The 23,348-nt window shown below is 44.5% G+C and overlaps 4 protein-coding genes and 1 long non-coding RNA gene across 9 annotated transcripts in view; 2 read left to right on the top strand and 3 right to left on the bottom strand.

Annotated features, from left to right (window-relative positions):
- Window positions 1–1,292: 1,292 nt before the first annotated feature.
- Window positions 1,293–13,483, top strand: LOC112588459 (uncharacterized). The gene is made up of 3 exons (XR_003112860.1): window positions 1,293–1,493; window positions 12,836–12,926; window positions 13,000–13,483. It is a non-coding gene; the product is annotated as an uncharacterized LOC112588459 (long non-coding RNA).
- LOC105188977 (uncharacterized) lies at window positions 2,016–6,155 on the bottom strand. The gene is made up of 6 exons (XM_011150746.3): window positions 5,577–6,155; window positions 3,366–3,516; window positions 3,032–3,256; window positions 2,629–2,918; window positions 2,374–2,528; window positions 2,016–2,291 (listed from the first exon to the last, which is right to left on the bottom strand). Exons 1-6 carry the CDS (start codon window positions 5,659–5,661, stop codon window positions 2,139–2,141), a joined length of 1,059 nt encoding a protein of 352 aa, XP_011149048.1. The 5' UTR covers window positions 5,662–6,155; the 3' UTR covers window positions 2,016–2,138.
- Window positions 5,736–11,272, bottom strand: Dl (dorsal). Of its 2 annotated transcripts, XM_011150744.3 has the most exons (7): window positions 10,770–11,272; window positions 9,910–9,996; window positions 9,632–9,825; window positions 9,328–9,571; window positions 9,116–9,259; window positions 8,847–9,037; window positions 6,761–8,389 (listed from the first exon to the last, which is right to left on the bottom strand). In XM_011150744.3, the coding sequence occupies exons 2-7, from the start codon at window positions 9,959–9,961 to the stop codon at window positions 6,761–6,763; spliced, it is 2,454 nt and encodes an 817-aa protein (XP_011149046.1). In that variant the 5' UTR covers window positions 9,962–9,996; window positions 10,770–11,272. The 2 variants fall into 2 exon arrangements, with proteins under 2 accessions (XP_025154298.1, XP_011149046.1); XM_025298513.1 differs by lacking the exon at window positions 10,770–11,272 and having other exon boundaries at window positions 5,736–8,389; window positions 9,910–9,961.
- Window positions 13,484–13,776: 293 nt separating the features above from the next.
- Window positions 13,777–19,801, top strand: LOC105188984 (uncharacterized). Its single transcript, XM_011150758.3, has 6 exons — window positions 13,777–14,448; window positions 15,567–15,951; window positions 16,899–17,090; window positions 18,862–19,004; window positions 19,165–19,329; window positions 19,651–19,801. The coding sequence occupies exons 1-6, from the start codon at window positions 14,000–14,002 to the stop codon at window positions 19,799–19,801; spliced, it is 1,485 nt and encodes a 494-aa protein (XP_011149060.2). The 5' UTR covers window positions 13,777–13,999.
- Window positions 19,802–20,510: 709 nt separating this feature from the next.
- LOC105188979 (apoptosis-resistant E3 ubiquitin protein ligase 1) overlaps window positions 20,511–23,348 on the bottom strand; it is a 25,003-nt gene continuing 22,165 nt past the window's right edge. For 3 of the 4 annotated variants that reach the window (XM_011150750.3, XM_025298564.1, XM_019844016.2), the window contains exons 12-16: window positions 22,987–23,276; window positions 22,789–22,920; window positions 22,514–22,702; window positions 22,161–22,423; window positions 20,511–22,081 (exon numbers count right to left, since the gene is read on the bottom strand). In XM_011150750.3, the coding sequence (XP_011149052.1) occupies window positions 21,979–22,081; window positions 22,161–22,423; window positions 22,514–22,702; window positions 22,789–22,920; window positions 22,987–23,276 (977 nt within the window). In that variant the 3' untranslated portion in view covers window positions 20,511–21,978. The remainder of the gene's footprint in view (window positions 22,082–22,160; window positions 22,424–22,513; window positions 22,703–22,788; window positions 22,921–22,986; window positions 23,277–23,348) is intronic. The other variant, XM_011150752.3, reaches the window with a different exon arrangement.

The raw sequence follows: 23,348 nt of genomic DNA, 5'->3' as shown, positions 1-23,348 counted from the left end.
TGTTCCTAGCAGAGAGAAGGAGAGAGGTGGCTAAAAGTGACCCGTGACCTCTCTCCTTCTTCTCTCTGTTCCTAGTTTTGCAAGCAAGGAGAGGAAATGATAAATTGCAAACTGAGTTGTATTGTATAAACTAACTGTCCAGAAGCTCACATCAGATAATTGAAATAGATTAATGTCAATGCTGTTTGTCACTTGCGAATCACCAAACTATTTAAGCTATATCAATCAAGTCACATAGGTAAGCACGCACCAGGTACAATCAAACAACATAAACTCACTGAAAGATGATCGATGACAAGTCTTGAAGCGTCTGTTTGGTCCAACAAAAGCGAACGTTCATCGTCAGCTTTATTTCATCACTCACACATCTACGTTTCATCATTTTCGACGCGACGCGATATGTAGTACGAAAGTTACGAGTTACAAATGACATCGCGTTTAAACACACTCGCGCACACCGCGATTGTTAAAATGATTGCCTGTTGCGTGACTTCATTCTTTCGATGTTAGGCGCGAAACTCGCCTCCCAACGTGTGAAAATACATAACAAACACGAAAGGATCGCGATTCGAGTACGAAGCATCGCGGAACGTCGCGAAATTGCCGCGAGCCAAGATGGCCGCTTTAAATTGTATGAAGTATGCAACGTCAGGAGCGTCGAGCGTATCGATATTGTTCGATGTTATTAAAATTGATGGGACTAACTTCGTGGAACTGAAGCGTCGCCTCGTTCTTTTCCGAAAGGGATCGCGACATGGCGGGACGGGTCGAGAATTCTCTCCGTATTCTTCGAGATTTCAACACATTCGAGAGTGAGTTTCACGTTCATATAATCATCAAAGGTATCGAAAGTAAGTTTCGCGCGATTGTTGCGTCGAAATGCCACCGTTAAAGGTGAATATCTCGCGAAACAGATCATCGTCAGGTCGAGCAAAATCTCGCGCTAGTTCGAAACTCGAAGGAGAGTTCGCTGTGCGAATGATCGACGGTAGCAAGTTTCGTACATTTTACATTTGACGCAATGAAACAGGCGAGTATCTCTCCGTGAATCAAAGTTAAATCTTGCGAATTACTTCGGATTGCGCGGTCCTTGAAAACAGACATATCACCGGTAATGAAGGAACTCATTATTCCGGCATTCGTTACGTCGAGTCAATATAGCGTGCAGCATCGGTACTTCGAGAATCGCAACCGTCGCAATCATGTCTATGTTCAGTTCGAAAATGACTAACGGCACGAGATTCGTAAAGAAGTCGCTCCCTTATTTTTCGTGATTTCGTCGAACGTGGATCTCGCGCGCGCATCATCGTCGGGAGTGCCGAGAGCAAGTTCCGTGCGTGTGTCGTAGCAAAGTATCGCCTGATAAGTGCGTGTCTCACAGAACGAGACGTCGGCAGTGTCGACTGCAGTTTCGCGCGTTCGTGTTGTGGAGGTTAGGAGTTATCTCGCTGCAGTTTACGCCTTTCAAGCCAGCGAAAGGATTTCTGCTGAGGGTAAGTTCACATCACATCAGTGACAGATATTGTTTACTAATTTTCCATATTACAAATGTTCCTGATAAGAATACACAATGTTTTAATAACAATTAGAACTCGCACAGAAACGGCGGTATGGTCGTTTTCAAGTTTCCTTCTGGTTTTACGTTGCCGATTTGTCGAAGGAAGAGTCAGTATATACCGATAAAGCAGAAGTCGATGAAAATGCTGCAAGCAGCATTCAACTTGACTTACTTGCGATTATGTGTGTCATTGTCTTATTGAATAAATTAAATTTAATTAATTGAATTTAAATGAAATATAAAGTAGTCGAGTAATTAAATTTAATGACATTATTAAATAATTAATTAAATTTAAATCAAATCAAATACAAAATAATTGAATTGTCTATAATGTAGAAGAGATTGAGAAAAAGAATGTCACAAGTGCAAAATATAGGGAGCATTATTATATATTCTATACATATTCTCGAGAAGTAAAAATCTATTTATTTTTTTACAATTTACTTTCTTACAAAATATTGATTTAATTGCACTCTTTTTGGTGGCAGTGAAGGCATGAAGCCCTCTGCTGCAGCTCGTTTACAGTCAATGCCAGCATTGACTTAATCAAACATCACACATTGCCGATTAACAAATGATTTTAAGTAAGTCCTCCGTCGTCATTTCGTCGATTAGGCTTGAATATATTATTTAGAGTGGAGAGCTCTTGTTTTATCCAGATGATTCGATTAGTTTCCTCTGTCATGCTATTTGTCGATTGATGATTGCTTTCCTCGGCGTTGCTTGTCGTAGGCTAAAGTCGACAGGAATTCATATTTGTTTACTTTGAGTAGTAAAAAATATGTATATGACACATGTGCAGTGCCAATATTTACCTGTATACCGTCAGTGAGAGATAATCCACTCGACAGATTTGCGGATAATGATCCAAAGTCTGCGAAATCATTAGAATCCAGCGGATTCCAATCGAAATTCAGTTGTTGAGTGTCCATGTCCAACAGTCTAGTTACATCAGGAATTGTTGTAGTATCTGAAAGATTCACACGGTATTATAAGCAAGTATAAAAATAATCAACTAAAAAAACCTTTAAAACGCCATGAAGAGCTTCGGAATATTAAGGAATATTTACTGGGATTGTTCACTTCTATCGGCTGCAATCCCTGACTTTCTGTTGCTTGATTCATACCCTCCGGAGTCTTTTCCAACGCATATAAATTTGGTTCCGCTTGCTGCAATCGAGCTTGTTCCGGTGCGAACGAATATAGATTAGGATTTGTTGACGGTGATGGCATTTGCATCATGGGTGAAATATTTGGTTGATACTGCGGCGATTGCTGCTGCTGTTGCTGCACGATAGGAGGGCTATATGCGACATTGTATTCCATAGGGGACGGTGTTCGTCCTGGAGATACTTGAGTTCTGGAACGGTATAGATAAATGTAGATACTTACACGTGGGTCTTTTATATTTCACGAGTTCTTAATCCTATTCGGGTCGATTCTCTTCCTTGACTGAACGAACTGTCACTCTACCTCAGATTGCCCGGCATGATCTTCTGCTGGTGATTCATTACAGACAAGGGCAGAGTATAAAATCCTGCCGCAGCCGCGCCTCCGAATGGCGATAGACGGTCGGCTGGTTCATTTTGTACTGTCGGTTGTATATTTGGTTGATATTGCGGCGAATGCTGCGGCGGACTGTAAGGAGTATTGCTACACTCCATCGGCGACGGCGTTCGGCCTGGAGATACTTTGATCCTGAAACGAACGAGTATATTTCAGTATAAATCAGAAATCTCTTTGGCTCTCGTAAACCCTTTATTCTTATTCATACTGATTTCATCTCCATCGTGCCGTCGCACGTTACCTTGGATTCTGCAAGATGTTAGACTCCTTCTTCGTTACAGATTGCAGGGTGAAACCGCACGTTGCGCTTGTACTTGATGCTCCGAATTGCGACATTTGATCGGTTGGCTCGGCTTTGACGATATTGAAAGTAAAAGCCTGATTTCTAGCGCCTGGAACGTGATACAGTGACATGTATGCTACATACGTGTATGCACAATACATGTAACTAGCTTGTCTACGAAGGAATAAGGTTTCAATATCGACAATACCAAACTCATTATGTTACATGCTAGAGTTTATACCAGTACAGTAGGATAATATTGTATAGCGTACAGCATGCAAGCGTGCATCGCAATTAGTCAGTATTACAGCAAAAGAGAATTTGTTAATAGGAAATGAAATGTTGAAAAGCTCTTGGTGTCTCAATACCACTGGTAACGCTGGTGATACAAGCATCGGAATTCAGTTCTTAATGTATAATCAAGATTTCCTCATACGCACATCATGCATGCAAAATTTACATATTTTCACTACAAGTTTCGAAAGCTGAACTCTACACAAATGCTTCGTCATACATAATCTACACTCCATCACGAGTATGATATACATTGTTAACGAAATAATCTGCAAACTGCACTCCAACATGATCAACGTCGTACCTGATTCCGCTATCTGAAGTGAACATTTATCTGAAATTGATCGTATGCATGAAAGCAGAGAATAAACGGGCATCACTTCTTTTATACCGCCAAGTAACTATACACACGTAATATGTATATGTATATACAGATATATTATGTCGCATGTAATTCAATACAATAATATGTAAATATACATATATATCTGTCTCTGAAAGAAGCGGCTTATAAAAAGTATATTAGGATACAAATATTGCACATCGTTTGATTGTACTATATTACAATTGCTATATAATACGTGTATTTTGCGGTTTCTTCTTTTTTCAAGAGTATAATGTCATTGCGCGAGGAACAGCGTTTAATTGCGCGCAATTAAAAGTTTGAGCTACGAGAAAGACGTATGCTTAGAAGTATTTATTGTTACGAATAATGACCCTCGGGTTCACGCTGAAAGCGAGCCGCTGTTTTCTAAGAGCATAAAACACATCGTGTGCTTGTGCTCTTCGCTGTCATTATCGTGCATGTGTGTGTGTGTGTGTGTGTGTGTGTGTGTGTGTGTGTGTAGTTATGTGTGTACATTTGTAGAATAGAAAAATATTATCATATTTCAAAAAATTTACAAGCTCACACTGCTCCCTGAAATCTTTCAAATACAAACTCCACAAATCTCTATATAAAATACATCTTTAAAAAAGTACAAAACAAGATCCTTCGTGGACATGTGAAAATATGTGTAGCGTTCTTAAATGTAATGTTGAAGCTTTTTTATATTCAACGAGAGCGTATTCTCCCCGTCGCACTGTAAAAATAGCTCGTCAACAATTTTTACGAATCCGACTGAAAATGTCGGCCGAGCAAAGACACATGCTATACATATGTAAAACGCGTAAAATTTATATCATATTACAGAGCATATTTTCACAGTGTGGCAGAGGGGCAAGTCGGCATAATCGGGCGGTTAGTATCATGATGAGATTCGAGGATGATTAAACATCGACCTTTAAAAAAGAAAAAAAAAAAAACTGTACAGTCGTGTTCGCACAAGTACCGCAATTGTTTTTCAACTTTGTTATCCCAACGTGAAAAACATTCTCAACAAATTCGCCACATTCATCGTAACAATTAACAAGTGTACCAAATAGGCCGGTTAAAGTCGTACAAAATGTACAAAAAAGTCCGCCGAAAAACCACGGTAAAAGGCCTCTAGTTGCGCATATGCATATATAAAAGCGTACATAATTCCTCTCCGCGAGGAATACGCAAGGAGATACCAGTGGTAAAATCGATTATATATAGCATAGACAAAGGAGGAGTGTCGCGAAGGACTATGTATGTGTGTCAAAGTGGGAAATTAGCTTGGCACTCATTCCCTCAATGAGAAACGTGATGTAAATAGATAGACAGATGCTGAGAGATAGACAGCGTTCGTATAGACGGGCTTTTTTTACAAATTTGGACGCATCTCGCCATGACACAATGCAATGTGACATCAGCGATGTCGTCCGATACAATTCCGCCACCCAATCCCGGGAGAGGGATTGTAGGACTATAAAAAAAAGAACAATTTTGCAAATATGCATATATATACTCACGCTTCTCGGTTTCCGCTACATGCTTGAAAACTAGCGCGCTTGGGCTGTTACTAAATTTTTGTCTCTTTCGCCTTAACGAATCCATATCATCTATAAATGATTGTACATTAACAAGGGTTCACTGTGACTCGTATAACATTGAGTTTTAATCGTCCTAAATAGTAAAAGGCCTCGTATATTTGAACCTTACAGAGAGATCTCTCCTGAATGCACGTGTTACGGCCAAAATCCGAGATAGCAGGTAACCCGTGAAATATCCAAGATATTCAATTATTTGTTTAGCTGACCGAGTTGACCGATTATCCAACAAGTACAATGATCACGTAGCGTGCCGGGAAAGAAAAAATTGCCAAAATCGCCAAGAAACCGACTCGCGATATTTCGGACTTTGGCCGTGACGCATATAAAATTACGTTACAAAGAGATAATATTCATTCTGGACAATTTGAGCCTGCGTACAGTTAAGTATCGTTGAGAACGTGAGAAAGTCAGTAGTCCGTAACAAACGCGAGTGGAGCGAGACAATTGCGTAAAAACTCGTAAGTACCGTACAAAACTTAACAACATGATACAAGTAGTAAAGCAACGTATATCAAAAGTATACGAAAATGTAACAGCATTGGGCTCGACTAGAAAAGAGAAGAGAAGGTGAACAACTGATTGCTTGATAATAAATATACCTATATATAACGCGATCTCTCTTCGCGAATTAATATCTCACTTGTAAAAACCATAGAAAAAAAAAAAGAAAACATACTATAAGTGAAAGGTACTAATAAATCGACTAGATTAGGTTTCTGCACACTCAAGTAAATGCGTCGAAAGAAATAACCGTAACAAAAGAATTAATATATCAATATGAATTGAATATTCTAAATGGGGAAACGTGCTTCTCAAACACAGTACGCAGTTCTTGATTTTCGCTTCCCTTGGAGAAATCTTTGGTATATAGATGTATCGTTGAAACGTGAGTCGCGTCGAGAGCCATGGAGACTCGTTGCAACAACAAGAAGTGACAGTAATATCAATCAAGAGTTAACTGCAACACAACACAATACCTCTCACGGAGGTATTGTGAAGTCAGAATCGGAGAGAAAGCTCTCTCGCGTACGAGCGTTATACTTTTGACTCTTGGCAGTATGCAAACAAAACGATATCAATGAGCGATCAGTTCAAGCCTGGCTCTAGGTCTCTTTAGCTTCCGTCAATATCTTGCCACCTTCGACCAGACTGTAATAGAACGACATGTCGTCGAACTCTGAGGCGGTCGCGTGCGGTGCCATAGTGGTGTACAGGGCGTAATGCTCGGCCTCGGTCAAATCCGCGCCATAGGGCGGTGTTATGTCGTCATCGTCGTCATCCAGTCTCAGAGACTTGACACTCGTAACGCTTGTCATACTAGGACGCGGCAGTTGCAACTGCGAGGCGTCTTGTATGGAGTTCTTCAGCGAATACGAGGTGTTAAGCGAAGAGTCGCTGTCCATGCTTAGATTCGGTACCGAGCACTTGTCCTTCTTGGTCTTCTTGGCGAACAATTTCGAGAAGAGCCCTTGCTTTGAATGCTTGGGCAAGGTGTCGGGTAAAGACGGTAAATTCTTGTTCGGTGCCTCGGAAGTGGAAGAGTCGGCGAGCGTTTGGGAGGATATCGGACGCGGTAGGAGCGGCATCGACGGCATCTTGCGTATTCGTTTCGGCGGCAAGGGTGGCAATCGTTCCTCGGCTTCGCGCGTCACGTCTCTCTTGGCCGCCAACGTTGGAGGCGACACGGGCACTTCAGCGTCTTGCTTCGGTGTGGCTATGTCCTCGTATTTCCGTTCGTCGGTAATGTCGAACAGTTCAATTGGATTCTTCATGGCCATTTGCAGGCTGGTGTATGTCTGATTGTCGCAAACGTCCACGTCCATCAATTGTGGATGAGCGTTCGGTTCCAAGGCCGCCTGCACCAGCTTGGTGTGCGTGTCGGCATAGATCTGGTCGAGCTCAGCCACCTGCGATAAGAACTCGTTGAAGGATTTATTGCCACTTTCGGTTTCACTCTTCAATTCTGTCTCGTCGTTCTTCTCCTTCAGGCACGCTTGCCCCTTCTGCACCCATTTTCCGATTTCTGAATAGTCGAACCAGTCGGACCTCTCCCTCGAGTTGCCAATCTTCATCTGATCTTTCGATGCGAATGCGCTGTCGTTCTGCATGTCGGACTTCACATGAGGAACCACTCCGATGGTGCCCTCTTTGTTATAATCGGTGATAAACGTGTCGTTCTCTAGATTATGATTGTTGCCAAGCGTATACAATTTGGTAACATCCTTGTTATTGTCCGCGTCGCGATAATTCTCGGGAATTACTGTCACTTCATTGTTCTCGTAATCCAACACAGTGCTCTTCGCGATCTGATCGTTTTGTGCGGAATTGATTATCGCCTTCAAATCGCCGTTACAAGCGTCTATGTGATTTCTCACGTTGTACAGGTCGTTTAAGGCGCGCAACGCCGAGATTTTACCGTTCGATCTCTTCGCGTCAAGATCGTTGTTATTGAACTCGTCGATATTACGAGGGAATTTGGGCGCGGAAACATTGGACAGCAGAGCGGTCTCTGTAGCCAGAATTTTACTGAAGGTGCTGTAATCCGCCTTCTTCCTGGCGAATGCTTTCCGCAAAGACCAGAAAGCGGGCCTACCTGTACCCAGCGGTAGCATCTGGAAGGGCAGCGGCTCGCTCGTGGCGCCGTCCGACGGCCTCTTCAGCTGAATGTGCACTTGCACCGGCTGCTCCACTTGCTGCATACGATAGGTAGGCGTCCTGAACGCGATTGCCGTCTGCAAGGAAGCACGATGATCGCACAATCGTTATGATATAGACGCTTCGTATTCAAGGTGTTGCAAACTCTGTCGAAATTAAGGCTGACCGCGGAGCTCTTGATTAATGACGTCAAAAGTAACAAAACACGCGTTAAGGGTTTTTGTAAAATACGTCAAAATAAGAATATTTGCGATCGATCGAGCAAATCTGTAGAAAGAGTCCGAACAATTTTCTTTTGCTCTAACCTACCTTTCTAATCTGCCCTTTCTCAGAAATCTCATGTTAATTTTATAGATCTGCTTAATCGATTGCAAGCGTTAAATTATGAATATATTTGTTTATTCCAACGTATTTTACGGATGATTTTACGGAAATTCTGACGTTGCTTCTGACGTCAAAAATCAAGATGGGTGTGGTGAGGAAGCAGAGGGTTTAATTGTGTGTGATTACATGATCAAGCGATCGTTTACGTACTTGTTTATGTACATGCGTCGGTTGGAAGTCACCGAAACCCTCCCAGAGTAGTTGCCCGTCATCCTCCTCGAAAAATCTCACTTGTATGTCCTCCTTCGCGACTTTCTCGCACAGTAAAATCATTTCCATACCACCGGCTACCGATGCGCTACAGTGGCTCAGTTTACAAATCACAAGATCCGACATCGCTTCTGAAACGCGCATACGTATACCGTAAGCAGAAGTTTGATCGTAAATTGAGATACGCGATAAAAGAAAACGTTACATACTTTTGTCGTAAATAGGGTCGGAAACAATAGGCGTTAGAGGCCTGGTGAATTTTCCTTTCCGCGAACCTTCTAGGAAAACTTGAAAACACAATCTCACTGCATTGAGATCTATGTTAGTCGGTTGTTTCTTATGTTCGAAGCCAGCTGTGATCAAGAAAATTTTAAGTGTCGGTTTGTACAATTCAACAAAGAATAAAGGAATGGTTGCATACTTCGAAACGGGTCTACACGTAAGTCCTCGCGCACTTTGAGTGCTTCTTCAATGTCCTTCTTCTTTACGCACTGAATACCCAGATTTGAAAAGGTGACAATCATATTTCCTGCTGGAACTTCCACTGTACAAACACCCTGCTTACATACTTCCTTGCCAACAAGGTTGTGAGGGTGAGGCCTGTACGGTGCATCTTTCGTCACACATGACACAACCACCATAGCGCGACCTTTGTAACCTATAATCTATAAAAAGTATATAAGTATAAAAAAATAACAGAGAGCTATCAAATAATTGTCACTTACTCGTATACTGGGGAAAGTTTTGTTCTCTGGTGTACTGTTGGCACCAGGTATGCTGCCAGCAGATCTGCCTTCGCACTCATAACGAAATCTGAGTGCTTTACTGGCTGGCTGTTCCATGATTTTAACATATGGTTGTTCGTTATCCATGGCTATTGTAGCCATAGAACCAGGATCAGTGGTTTGGATGACCTCCACTAATAAATATAATTGATTAAGTAGGCTACACTGCATTATTAATCTCAAATACACGTAAATATATATATTTTTTCAATACTTACAGATATCACTTATATTGATATTTTCACTAGTCATGTTATTAAACTGTTCCATGACTGTCAATGTTCAACAAAACAAGCTTCAGCCATCTGAAATATAATTATTGGTCTAACTAACTTGTACAGTATGATGCAAACAATTCAAGTATTTAGAATTTACAACATATTCATGTTGCTAGGAAGTAGAGAATAGATATGGATTGATCTATAATGTTAATCTACAAAAACAAAAGAGAAACCTTGTATCTCTCATATATTCTTAGTGGATTTTCTCAGAGAAGTCAAGATATTTCATAATATGCTATATTCAATGCTTCTCTCTCGATGGACAGTTGAATTTATACATCAATGCACACTGCAGTTATACACATCGTTGTGCTACAGCGACAACTGGAGGAACGATGTGCCGATTCAACATTTGCGTTGAAAAGCAATTTCCGCGGACACAGCCTGCGAATCCCAGAACGACAGCTGTTCATACGTGAGGGCACGTCCAGAAACACTGCAGGCAAGTGTCCCGGGGGAGAAGAGAAGCGCGAGGAGGGATGCAACGCTGATCCAATCATTATTTTGGGAGAGCCTAGGCTCGTACAGGCCGCGTGGCTATAATTAAACTATCGTAGGACAATGTGACGGGAAAGAGACAGGAGAAGCGAGATGGAAGCAGAAACAGAGTATGGGAGAGAGAAAGCGAGAGAGAGCGAGAGAGCGAGAGAGCGAGAGAGAGAGAGAGAGAGAGAGAGAGAGAGACAAAGAAAAAAGAAGGAAAGACTCACAGAGATAGAGAGAGAGAGAGAAGATAGGAGGAAAGAGAAAGAAAGAGAAAGAGAGAGAGAGAGAGAGAGAGAGAGAGATACACTTGCCTGCTGCACAAATCAACATGGTAATGCGCTCTCGGGTCCAGCACTGCGCGTTGCGTTCATAATACGTGAATCGCGACAACGAGACAAATTAGACGAGTCAGCAGCTTCTCTCGTGCAAGATCCTTTTCTTCCGTGGCGGTTCTACGGGGAAAAATCTCGTTTTCCCTCGCGACGTAGGACGCGGGAGAGCAAGCGGTCGGCCAGGCAAGTAGGAAAAAATAGCCGGAGGCACACCACTACGCGGAATTACGCGCGATCGAGGCCGCACACACACGCGCGCGCGCGCGCGCGCACCCGTCCGTCGTTATGCCCGTCCGCGCGTTATACAGCGCGTACTACTGCGCTGTGCGCTTAGCTCAAGAGCGTGCCACGAGCGCGCATCACCAGAGAGGCGATTCTATCGAGACTGACTGACTGACTGACTCAAGCCGAGTTGCCTGGTTGCCTAGCTAGCTGGCTGGTTGGCCGACTGACTGACCGACCGAAGGCGCAGGGTCGAGTGCGAGCGTGCGCACTTCGAAGTTAGTCGACCGCTAGTCGTACGAAGTCGATGTCTTCTTGTTCGTTTTTCGTGTTTTCTCTTCAATAAATAATATCTCTCTATCCGATACGTGGGGTGTCTCACGCTTTCGCCTTACTTGCTGTACATCGCGCGCCGTGCACCGCCATGTTTTCTCCGACTTGATTTTAAGGTTATTCACCTTTCATCCTGCTCTTTGTTCTCTGCAAAAATTTTCTTTGTTACTCGCGTCGGTGGGGTCTTTTCTTGCCATTATTCCTCGTGCTTGCGGATAAGCACGAGACGAGAGAGAGAGAGAGAGAGAGAGAGAGAGAAAGAGAGAGATCAATGCGGCTAGCCGTTATCTCGGCTTGCTCTGAAACGATCTATCGTTTCGGGTTCTTTTTGAAAGATCAGCTGACGGCGTTTTTGTTTAGCGGGCAAGAGACTGAAAGATCGTCGCCTTGAATTGAACCGTCGAGATCACGATTGCGCGAGTTTCTCGGAACGCCAGGTGACTTTTGGCTCCCGTGTGATCCGGTAATTCGGCAAAATTATAAGTTTATCTTTATAAATAACCGCTGTCGAACTGCTACATGTCGCGCGCGCGGCTTCGAAGCAGCCGTCCGAACGTCGCTGACAGCGCGCATGCGCCATCTAATGGCGCGACGCAACGATAAATACGCGTTTGATTTCTCTGTCGATCTTTTTCCTAGAAGTTTGCGCGTACAAGGTCACTTGCATCGACATTTACTTGGTCAACGGGCACGAACGATTAAGTAACATTTTAATTGTTATGCGCGACAATATCGAGCGTACACTTTATGCTAACCGGCGGCATTCAGGTGTCGCATTGTTCTCCGTGATATCTAACGCTACCGCTGGGTATATGTTATAGTATAGATAAAGATTAGGGTTTAGTATAAATAAAGATTAGGGTCAGCAAAAGTGTGTGATTGATTTGAGATAAGCGGACGGAGTGCGGAGTTTTGTCTCTGCTTGTGACAAGAGTCGGTCTCTTCGGGATCAGGTTTTCTTTCAATATACGAACGCGCGAGTCTGTCTGCACGCATACATCACGTCAAAGTGTCGCGCTGAGATGTCGCGAGAGATGGAACTTCTGCAGACAACGGGAAAGAAAAAACCACATTTAATAACGCTCGACGTTGCACGAGGAATTCCGTGTCATTATCAGATCGCGCTATGCTTATAACTTGATTCGAACAAACTCGGGTCAAATAAATTTGTCTTCTCTAGATAAAATACTTTTACAAGTCAGAAATGCAGATTATGCATTTTATATGCAATGTTTTCCATCGCTTCATATTAATCGAAAAAATTTAGCAGGACATTTTGATGCTAATGGCAGTCCGAAGATGCGGATTATGTCGGATTATGTACGCTTCCACGAGAAATAGCGCAATTCAATTGTTCTATTATTTTTGAGAGTAAAAGAAATCGCGGCGGATCCGACAGTATGTCGCAAGATCTTGTTGTGAATACACGAGCTGACCATAACATATTGATGTAAGCAATACAATTTTTGACCACGTTCTGATTACGTCAGGCGATAATGAAGAGTGACAAGAGATAATGAGAGCACGATCGAAGGAGCATGATGAAAACCTGATCACATTCATTCTTCTTTCTTCAAGCGGGTAAGTGTAAACTTATTACAACGGATGATTATCATCGATCACAATTCATCAATCATTAGTCGATTGTTTACAGTGGCGCGACATGCGTGCCCGCGGAGGGAATTTGTCAACTGGATTTTCCGCTCGCCGTCGTCTAGCATCTTCGTCTGCGATGCGTAACAACGAGAGCTGGCCAGTAGTCGATTGCATCAATCGCGTTTTACTCCACGAAATCGTCGAATGGATTTTCCGAGAATTTCTATCACCGACTGGCTTGGGCACACACGAGAGTCTGTATGCATACGTCACGTCGAGGTGCCGCGTGCTGAAAGATGAGACGAACACGAGAGATGGAACTTTGCAGACAACGGAAAAGAAAAAACGACATACAATCATTGCACGCTCGACGTCATACGACGTGTCGCACGAGGAATTACGAATCACTATCAGATCGCGCGATATTCGTAACTTGATTTAAATAAACTCGGATCAATAAATTTCGGACTTTTCTAGATAAAATATTTTTACAGGGGGCGGAAATGCAAATTGTGCGTTTTACACACATACAATACAATGCATTTTGCGCACATACAATGTTCTCTATCGCTTCATAATTTTTAATATAATATCGAGAAAATTTAGACTTTTCGAGTGATATTGACATGGAAGTTCTTTCATTCTTTAGTTGTTGTACAGCAAGCGAGGAAAGAATCTATACACAGATTTGAGAATGTAATCAAATCAAACAAAACATGTTGATGTTTGATTTCCTCACAATCAGAAGTGAAACGTATTAACGTATATTAACGTATATTGATTACGCTGTAAACTTGATATTACTCTGTAAAAACCATACAAGTTCTCGAGGGCTCTTCACCCTTTTTATCTTCGGGTCGAATATCGGTGGACCCTTCTCTATAAGCACAATTTTTTCATTGCCGTAGCTTCAAACTACACGAACGGTAATGTGTGGCCGAAGATAAACAAGGTCGAGCGTCCATTCGCGATTCGCGTATCGCTTCAATTGCTATCGCTGGCGCAATCATTTGTTCCGGTCAGCATCCACATGTGCGCTCGCGTGCCGTCCCGTCCCCATGACGAGGAGCCGCACAAACAATCCTCGATCGCGCTCGAGGACGGTCTTATCAGCGCTAAAGGCGAGCGATATGCCAGAAACGTCTATCTTGTCGAAACGGAATCCGAGCCAACGACTCGCCACCGCCGTCGTGGCCGCCACCAAGTTGCCCAGATGCGTGCAACGTAAGCTGCCCTGCGTCCAGGCGCCCGTAAAATGCCACCCGCGACCGAGCCCGTACCGATGTGCCGACCAACGCGTGCTCAAGAGGCCCTACCGATTGGCGGTCGGATTGTCGGTGACTAGTCAGACCGGCAAACCACCGACACCGGTCGCCACCGCCAAGGATCGCGCCGACCGCAGCCCTGCTAGCTTCTTGGCTATCGGCACACCACGCTACAAGAAGAAGAGCCTGTCCATGACGGATTTGTCGCTGCCCGTCGTCGAGGGCGACATCGGTGACCTCAAGTGAGCCGATTTCTCGCTCGTGAAAGGAAGGCTCGCGAGTCTTCATCGCGAGCACGTAGCACGTAGCACGTAGCACGTAGTGCTGCAATGTTGCGCGATGAAGCGACATCGTGAGCACGCGATATCGATCGCGCTTGACCAGCGCGATTACCGTCTCCTTCCCGTAATGGGGAATTCAATTGTTTACTTTAGTAATTATAAGAATCGCGTGTTTGCATCGGGATTGATGATCTTCGATGATCAATTTCATCCGCTTTGCAGACGCTGAGGACCCATTGTAGTTAGGGTGGAACACGATGGCTGATTGAAACATTGTAGCATAGAGTTCGTACGTGTTATAGTTGTCGTTAGGAATTAATAATGGGAATAATGCTGGTGCATTGAATTTTCGTCCCGAGCCGGCCTTTGTTGCGCGCAATAAGGCAGCGCGGCTCTCGGTCGCTGATCAGTCGAGATTTCCTCGCGACAAATGAGAGAATCGTTGCCAAATCGGCGGTAAGGGGCTAAATATAAACCCGCGCGACCTACGTTGCCGTTGTCACGCTTCACCATTGATAGTCTTCCGCGGTGTCGTCGTTTCTAGGACATTTGAATAATCGCACGCGACGCTTAAACATAAGCCAATAATACTTGCGAGCCGATATAGGTATGATCGGCGAGATATTTTCGATCACTCAAACATCAGGTTATCAAATTCGCTTAGTGAGAATATCAAAAATGAATGTCCTGAGACTGAATCTGGCACAATATAATTGAACAACGGTTCTAATTCTTCGTGAGGAAATTACTATTTATACGGGGATTTCGTTTCCGAATTGGAAATTTGTCCGCATCTTCTTACCTTTTCAAAGTTACAAAATAGGATATTAAATTTTAACGCAAGTTTAAGTTTGGTTAAAGTCAAAAATACGACAGTAAAGGACAGTGAGAGTTCTTACTGTCCTTTATCTTCTTGCTTTTTGATTTTTCTTTCGTGACAAATTCTTATTTCGGAATCACCTTGGAAAAATCATTCCTTTCTCCACAAGTTGTAAGGCATCCTGTGTGTATCGTCTTGCTAATATTGAAGATCGCCGGTTACAAGCAGCATGATCCAAATGGAGATGTGTATCGTCTAGGTCGGAGAGTGGCTCCACCGATGAAGCTAACGACAAGTCCAAAGATCTCTTGGCGAGCAGCGGGAGCGCCTACTACAGCGGCAGGTCGTGGACGGATGTTACGCCTTCGTCGGAATCTGAGCAAGGCGAAGTCGGTCCGGCGGAAGATCCGACGGCCAGGGCAGCGAATGTGGTGTGTCGCGTGCTGTTGCTGAACGCCTGGAGACGTAGACGCACCGAGATCGCACAGCTGGAGCAACAGGTGGAGCACCTGCACCTCCAGATCGAGTTCCTGCGCCGATTGTTGCTCGCCGAGAACGAGCGGGTCGGCAGGTTGAACGGCGAACTGCATCGCGAGAAGTCGCAGCTGGAGGAGACGATATTGGAGCGCGACAGCATCAAATCGGTACGATCGACTGATCGATAATACGCGCTACATTTTGCTGAACTCTTTATCTGCTTCTGTCTAATCTCGATTCGTTTAAACCTGCTGCAGCTTTCAAAACTCCTGGAGAGCTCCATCAAGAATCAGATATAATTGAAATTGTGAGATGCATTGGGAAAAAAATGTCGAGAGGATATTTATTCTGTGGATAATAATAACACACTAACATACTAATATATATATATATATTTTTTTGTATTGAGGGAAAATAATTTTTTACGAATGATAAAATATGTTTTTTTTTTTTTAAATACGTAGTTTTTCATGTGAATGAATTGTTCATCTTATTTAAACGAAAGAATTGGACTAAGGTAAATATGTTATTACTACCCACCGAACGAATATTTTTAATTTAATTCTGCAGACATTTTTTTCTTTCAATATATCTGCGAAATAAATGTGTAAATTCCGCGTAAATTGAATTTATAAAATATTGATGAGTTAATTGTAAAATCGGATGGCCCTTTTCGGGCCGCCTCGTCGTATGCAACGATGATGCAGCGACAAGCGGATCCAACGAGTACGTCGTCCCCGTTCGCACGACGAACACGGGAGTTCAGTGACGTGCTTCTAACTACGGGGATGACGTTATTGCGAGAATGCGCGACTCGCGTAGCCGCGACAGAGACCGACGATAGCGCGTTGCGACGGAAGAAACATTTGCATTCCGCGCGCGCTATAATCCGCCAACTCCTGTATATCCGCGACTCGAGGTGTAGCGAATACGATCTAATTCCGATGCGCCACCGTTCTAATTACCATTCGTTCCGCGCGGTCTCCGGAACGCAGAGGAGATACATCACGAGCTAAAGCCGGTAGAACCGCGCGCGGAATTCATCATCGGCTGCACCAGGTCGTCCATCGATCGCGCGCATACATTCGCATACACGTGCGATGTTCTGCCGTAGGAGAAGCAGAAGCTGAAGGACGAGCTGAGGCGCGCCGAAGAGGTCTCTCAAGAGCGGTCGGTCACCATGGGGAACCTGAGGAACGAGCTGGTGACCGCGCAGGATCAGCTGAAGACGCTCGACGTGCAAATGACGAGGGATCGAGAGAAACTTCTGAAGCTGCGCGAGGACAAGAGAATTCTTCTGGAAAAGGTTTCCCACGTGTTCCCATCTCTTCCTCCGTTCAGACCGTTGTGCCGAAAAGACGAATCGGTCTGCTGTATGAGTAATGTCGCGTGAGCCGACGAATCTCGCGATTTCCACGAACCGCGTTGTGTCGTAGCACCCGCGCAATTGCGCGCTGGTGGTGGAAAAATTGATCCGCTTTGGTGACTCATTGTTATGGTCGCCGCGAGACGCGAGGCTGCGCGGTCTCCTCCTCTTCCTATTACTACTTTACCACCTTTTCCTCCTCCTCCTCTTCCCCTTCCTACCGCCACTATTCTACTACTACTACTACTACTACTACTACTACTACTACCACCACCACCACCATCACCACCACCACCACCACCACCACCACCTTACCTCCTCCATCTCCTCCTGGGGGGTGAACTCTCCCACGCGTTTGTACGCGAACTCCCTTCGTGTTCTACGAACCGGGTGACTCATTCTCCCTCTCTCTATCTTTCTCCGTCTCTCCTTGTTCTTCTCTTACCCCTTTCGCCCTTCAGAGAAGTTAGACGGCTCTGACAACGTCCAAGTCAAGTAACATCGGCTCTTCGTCCGACATCTTCCGGTGACCTATTTCCGCTTTCTCACAATGGCCGTCAGCGAGGTCTGTGCGGTCTATTAAAATTGCATAAGCTCGTCGAGACAACCCTTCGCCAACATTGTCATTGGCTCAGACCGTTGAATTAGTTCAGCATGAATAGTTCAATTTCATGCGGTAGGATAATTTGGTTCCTGGATTAAATTATATATATTCTCATGAATCCAAACTTCGAGATATTCTGATTCTTGTGTAGACAAAAGTAGTGTGATGCGGTGACATTTGAAAAATGTCACACGAATTTCTTTTCTCGAAACTATTGGTCGAGAAACCTCAATTTTAACTTACACACCGCAGAGATTGAATTTTTATAAAATTTTTTACCAGTTGGTTCTTAAGACATTCGATGTATTCTTTGGGGGTAAAAGTTGCGCGTGAAGCAACCCCTCTGCTCATTCGAGCTTGACAAAGCTCTCAAAGCTCGAGTTTACCTTCGCCGCGACGAATGCGAGATGATGGCAGGCCGTCCGCACGTGTTTCGCGAGATCGATGCAGCATTATGCTGAATAGCGTCACGTGCGACCACGACACCCATTGCTTCTTCGAAGATCTCTTAGAATTCACCCGCGAGCCGAGCGTCGGGTCAACGCACGGCAGAAATATAGCTTGCGGGTGAGTCACACCTTTCGCGTTTCGCCGGTGACTCAATATCACGTAATACTCCTTCCATACCGGGAAGAAGGATCAATACCACTTGCCCTATTAACTTTTATTCGTTGCAGGATCGCGGATTATCGCGGGTAATGGTAGTCAGTACTCGTACGTACCTGCGGATCGCGTCGTTGCTCGGCGATTACGCGAAACGTTCGTTCGTAAGATCGCGAGGATATATCACTGATATCCTCGCGTGTTCTCGCCGCGCGATCTGCAAATCAAATGCCACTTGTCACAGATTAAAGGAACATTTCGTCCCGCATAAATCATGCGCGTCGTATCGCGCCGTCGAATCATTCAGGGCGACTTTCTTCAAGCCTTGATTGATCTAATCGACTGACTGGCAGAATCGCCGACAGCGATTTCCCTTCGCGTGAAATTCGTTGTCTGACGATAACAAAGGAAACTAATATTATTTCAGTAATATCGACTTTGTTAATAATTAATATTATTATTGATATTAATACTAAATATATATTTTTACAAACAAACACGTAGATATCCGTCAGCGAGGTGTTAGCAGCAGATCGTGGTGCGCGAGCGGAGAAAGCGGAATCCGCCCTCGAGGAGCTTCAGATACGTTTAGCGACGCAGATGGCCCTCGTGGATTCCGCCCAGGAGAAGCTGCAACGCACCTCCAAGTATGCCGGAGTTTTATTTCGCTTCTAACTTTAAGGGAACTAATTCTAAGCGAATTACGAGCAAAACTGTCCAGTCCGCAATTGAAAAGTACTTTAAACTCTACTTACATGACACATGAGGTGTTCTGAATAGTGTGTAAGCACGCTTTCGCGCAATCAGAGAGTTGCAGACCACGGAGATGGAGAGGCAGCGATTAGAGAAACGTTTAAAGACCAGCGAGAGCAACGGCAGGGCTTTGAGCTTGCGCGCGACCTCTCTGGAGAGTCAGCTGGCTGATCGAGAAGTCGCGTTGCGTCGCCTCGAATCGGAATACAACTCGCAAGTGTAAGAAAAATCTGTTTATTAATATATTTGTTATCGCGATTTCTTTGGGGAATTTTTTCCGCAGACTCCACACGTGTTGTTCTTACTTTTTGTCTGCGATAAAGTTTTCAAGTACAGCATTCCCTTGGTAGAATTAAAAAATTCAAGCAAAGATGAGAGAGCTTGAAACGATAGAACGTCACGCCGCATTAACGCTGTTGACGTTACAGAAAGGAAATAGCAACGACTATATATATATATATATATATATGTAAGATTATTATGTGAAGATAATGTGCGAAAGTCATGAGATTATACATGTTCTCAATGATGTTCTTTCAGGACGGAATTAAGCGAACTGAAAGAGCGACTATTGCAACAATCGCAAGAGGGTGGCTGGAGCAACTGGGTAATGCAATTCGCCGGCAGCTTTATGCGCGCGTCAATCTTGCGGACCTTCGCGTTCTTGTCCAGCGCCGCTCTACCGCCGTAGGTAAGTAGTAACATGAATATATTCTGACAGCTTGCGAATACCGACTGCAATACGTCGAGGTGAGCTTGCGCTCTGACGTTGACGGTTGAACTATGCATTATTAACGTGCATCAATCGCTACCGCTACAAGCGAACGCAGGTCGAGCGCTCACATAAGCGAGTGACCGCAACTTTCTGGAAGCACGAGCCGGAAGATTTCGACCAGCAAAAGCTTCCGACGAACCGGATGGTTTCGCACAAGCGGTTTCGGTCTTCTTGTCGAGAAGAATCTCTCGACGAGGGGAACTCGAAGAGAGAGAGAGAGAGAGAGAGAGAGAGAGAGAGAGAGAGAGAGAGAGAGAGAGAGAGAGAGAGAGAGAGAGAGAGAGAGAGAGAGAGCAAGAAGAGTGAGAGATGTAGGGGGATGCAGGGGGCGGCGCGGAAATCGACGAGTGTCGGCTTCTTTTCGTATATTATATTTAAAGGCATTTTTTTCTCTCTTTTTTTTTTCGACCTGATATTTAACTTTTGACCAGAGATTTTTTTTTCCTTCTATATGCGCGCAACGTCGTGAACAAGATCGCGTGACTTCATCGCGTTCGCCGAGTGACTTTGATTTGTAGGGTAAATTCTTTTTTCTTCGTTTTTTACGTCGTGGATATGAGGAGACGAATGTAACTTGGATGGAACTTACGATGGGACGATCTGTCGAATAAACTTGAGCATTACATGACGTTTTTTAAATCTATATTCTTAGACTCCTTCGCGTAACACGACGAACTGATAAAAATAAATTGCCGTCAGTATCGTCCGATGGCGGACAATCTGGCGAGGCGGTCAGTTTGTTTGCTACTGCAAGGCGTAGTACGACTTTGCGGCCATCGACTGTTCGTTTCATTTTGCAACGAATTGCCTGGCTATGGCGCGGTTACTACATTTCACATAGTCCTACTCTTAATTGTATAAGTACATATTTCTCAATGCGTCTTAAATAAATACGTATACACCAGAATGCGACGTTTACAATACGCCATTTCCTCGAAAATACGGCGCAGTATTTCGTTACGACTCTTTTTAAGTGATCACGTGTATGTTTTTTTTTGTTTTTAATCGTCACGTATTTTTGCGCCGATGAGAGACAATGATGTGATGACAGCGCCTCGGGATACAGTCGTATTTTGTATAGGATGTACAAGCTAATTAGCTCACATTGTCTCCCGTCTTCGGTGTTGAAGTGCTGTAATCACGAGTGGAGAAAGAAAGAGACAGAGAGAGAGAGAAAGAGAAAAAGAGAGAAAAAGAGAGGAAAAAGAGGAGTAAACGATAAAGCTGCCGTGTACGTTAGTATCGTTATATTCTTAGCTCTCGCAAATTGATCGCCTAAAGTTACGGAAATCATACGCCGCGATATTGGCTACTTCGCGACACGAATGTACGAACAAATACTGACGAACGGAATACGTTCAGTACTGCTACAAGAATGATCCCCTCTTAGGTCGCGTGACAAGTCGACGCGGTTGATTTCTCCTTTACGTATGTAACAGTTACCGTTAAAGGAAAATTATATATATGCGTAGTTTGATTCGTAGTTGCATCGTTATGACATTACACAGCTGCCATTATATTACGGACATCAGCTACAGGCGTCATCGCGCGAGAAGAAACGCGTCAACGCAATTTTCACGTACACGTTTTGTTTTCCTTTTCTTTTAAACCTATCATAAGTTCCGACTACGCTAGGTCTCGATACGATAATATTGAGCAATCTTGATGTTGAGGTAACATTGCTCTTGTGTGGATATCTTCCGTTGTCTTTTTTTCTTTTTTTTTTCCCCTTTTTATAAAAAACATCGCCGCGGCTCGGTAGAAACTGCGTCCTCCACACCGTCGGAAGATTGGATTTTTCCTGATAGTCTTCGGCGTAAACAAAGAAAGTAAAGGTCCAAAAGTTCTAATCGGTGGTTATATATCAAAATGTGCGATATATAGAGAGTCGTCTTCGCTTCTCTCGACCCTGCCGGAGGCCAGGTGATCGCCAGCGGGTCAGATTCGTGCAGGATCTATTTCCGAAAGGACTATGATCTTTCTTTCTCTTTCACTATCAGAGGGAGAATGGATAAATAATTACTTTAATTATAACAATGTCGCTCTAACTAGACTCGACTAGATGTTCAGTGGATCCTGGGCACGTTCTTCGGTTAGATCATGCCGAAACCTTCGGTACCCTCGCTGATCGCCAACAGCAACGCTCGCTCGAAGTGATCGTAGCACTCGTAATCAGGCAAGCAGAGTTGGTTGAAGCTGCAAAGAGACATTGGCGTTAAACTGAATGCGAATAGCACAAAATAGTGATAACGATAAAGAGCAAATGAGAGCGTACCAAGTATGTGCCGTAGGTAAATTAGCGAACGTCGGCGCGGCCGTGATTTGGAAACGCGGGCTCAGCTGTTGGAAGCCTCCGGGCGGCAATTGCGAGCAGCCCGTAGTGAATTGGAGCAGTCGCGCCATTTCCTCCTGCGTGAAGTTGCTCACCGCCGTCCAGAACCAGTCGAGGACTCGCAGAAACTCCGGGGAACTTCCGTTGGCTATGTGGTGCGCGCGCAAATCTGCCACGCTATATTCACCAGTGCCGCACAGCAGCAGCTGTGAACGAAAGAAAGAGAATAGATAGAATGAATAAACGGTCATCGAGCGATCGCGAGCGAACAAACTCAAATGCACAAACTCACGCACCTCCAATTCATTCTCGTCGAATATCCCCAAGAGGTTGTCGGGAATCAGTTCATTGAGGCCGCGCAAGAAATGATCGACTTCATTGCGGATGGAACTGGCCAGCCGATGTTGAGCCAAAGCGTCCAGGTAACGGAGCTTGGTGTCGTTGGTCACTCGGAGCTTGCTGCCGCCCGGAATTAATTCCGCTACCTGGAGAAACAGAGTTTACAGTGAGTTCTCACATTGAGAACGTGTGTATGGTGTACATGTAACATTGCCATGAGTGCATCAACAACCTCTACCTTCAACAATTGGCCGTCATTGTCGTATTCCTCCTCGACAAAGTACAATTCCATTTCCTCGACGTCGTTCTCGAGGATGTACTTCACCTTGCTCAAGTACAGGTCCGGATCGTCTTGCTCAAAGTACTGGTAACCCACGAAAGATAAATTCGCTTCGTACGGAGAGGGAGGCACGGAAAGTATAAACGTTACCTTGTAGTGCACCCTGAGTCCTATAATCTGCGCGAGGAAGGACCTGGTGAATCGCGCGCGAACCAGCTGACGATAGGAGCCGCCGAGCGCCGACTCGTAGAGACATTTGCCCACGATACGCCCGGCGAATTCATAGTGCTTCAGTTTCAGATGCGACGGTCGCTTGCAGTTTGGATGCACCAGTGCCTGTTGCGACTCCCCGAACGACGCGAACAGGCCGTTCCCCGAGTCGAACAAAGCGGCGCATATCAGTTCGAACCATTCGCGCCGCACGCCACCCCAATCGAGACCTGTCGCCAGACGATCATGATTTTCAGACAACCGCCTTGGACTAGATTCTCATGGAGGAAGCGAAAAAAAAA

This window comes from Harpegnathos saltator, unplaced genomic scaffold (assembly GCF_003227715.2).
Source record: "Harpegnathos saltator strain DR-91 unplaced genomic scaffold, Hsal_v8.6 scaffold224, whole genome shotgun sequence".
NCBI lineage: Eukaryota > Metazoa > Arthropoda > Insecta > Hymenoptera > Formicidae > Harpegnathos > Harpegnathos saltator.
Note: the sequence above shows the minus strand (reverse complement) of the source record. Positions and strands in the feature narration are given on the sequence as shown.

Coding starts and splice junctions, on each gene's coding strand:
- LOC105188977 (XM_011150746.3), bottom strand. CDS start 5,661: ATGGATTCGTTAAGGCGAAAGAGACAAAAATTTAGTAACAGCCCAAGC. Junction 2,529..2,628: donor GATAGAAGTGAACAATCCCA/GTAAATATTCCT, acceptor TGAATCTTTCAG/ATACTACAACAATTCCTGAT. Junction 2,292..2,373: donor CTCTCACTGACGGTATACAG/GTAAATATTGGC, acceptor TGTCGACTTTAG/CCTACGACAAGCAACGCCGA.
- Dl (XM_011150744.3), bottom strand. CDS start 9,961: ATGGAACAGTTTAATAACATGACTAGTGAAAATATCAATATAAGTGAT. Junction 9,572..9,631: donor AAACTTTCCCCAGTATACGA/GTAAGTGACAAT, acceptor TACTTTTTATAG/ATTATAGGTTACAAAGGTCG. Junction 8,390..8,846: donor CGACGCATGTACATAAACAA/GTACGTAAACGA, acceptor GCTTCCTTGCAG/ACGGCAATCGCGTTCAGGAC.
- LOC105188984 (XM_011150758.3), top strand. CDS start 14,000: ATGACGAGGAGCCGCACAAACAATCCTCGATCGCGCTCGAGGACGGTC. Junction 14,449..15,566: donor GGCGACATCGGTGACCTCAA/GTGAGCCGATTT, acceptor TGTATCGTCTAG/GTCGGAGAGTGGCTCCACCG. Junction 15,952..16,898: donor AGCGCGACAGCATCAAATCG/GTACGATCGACT, acceptor GTTCTGCCGTAG/GAGAAGCAGAAGCTGAAGGA.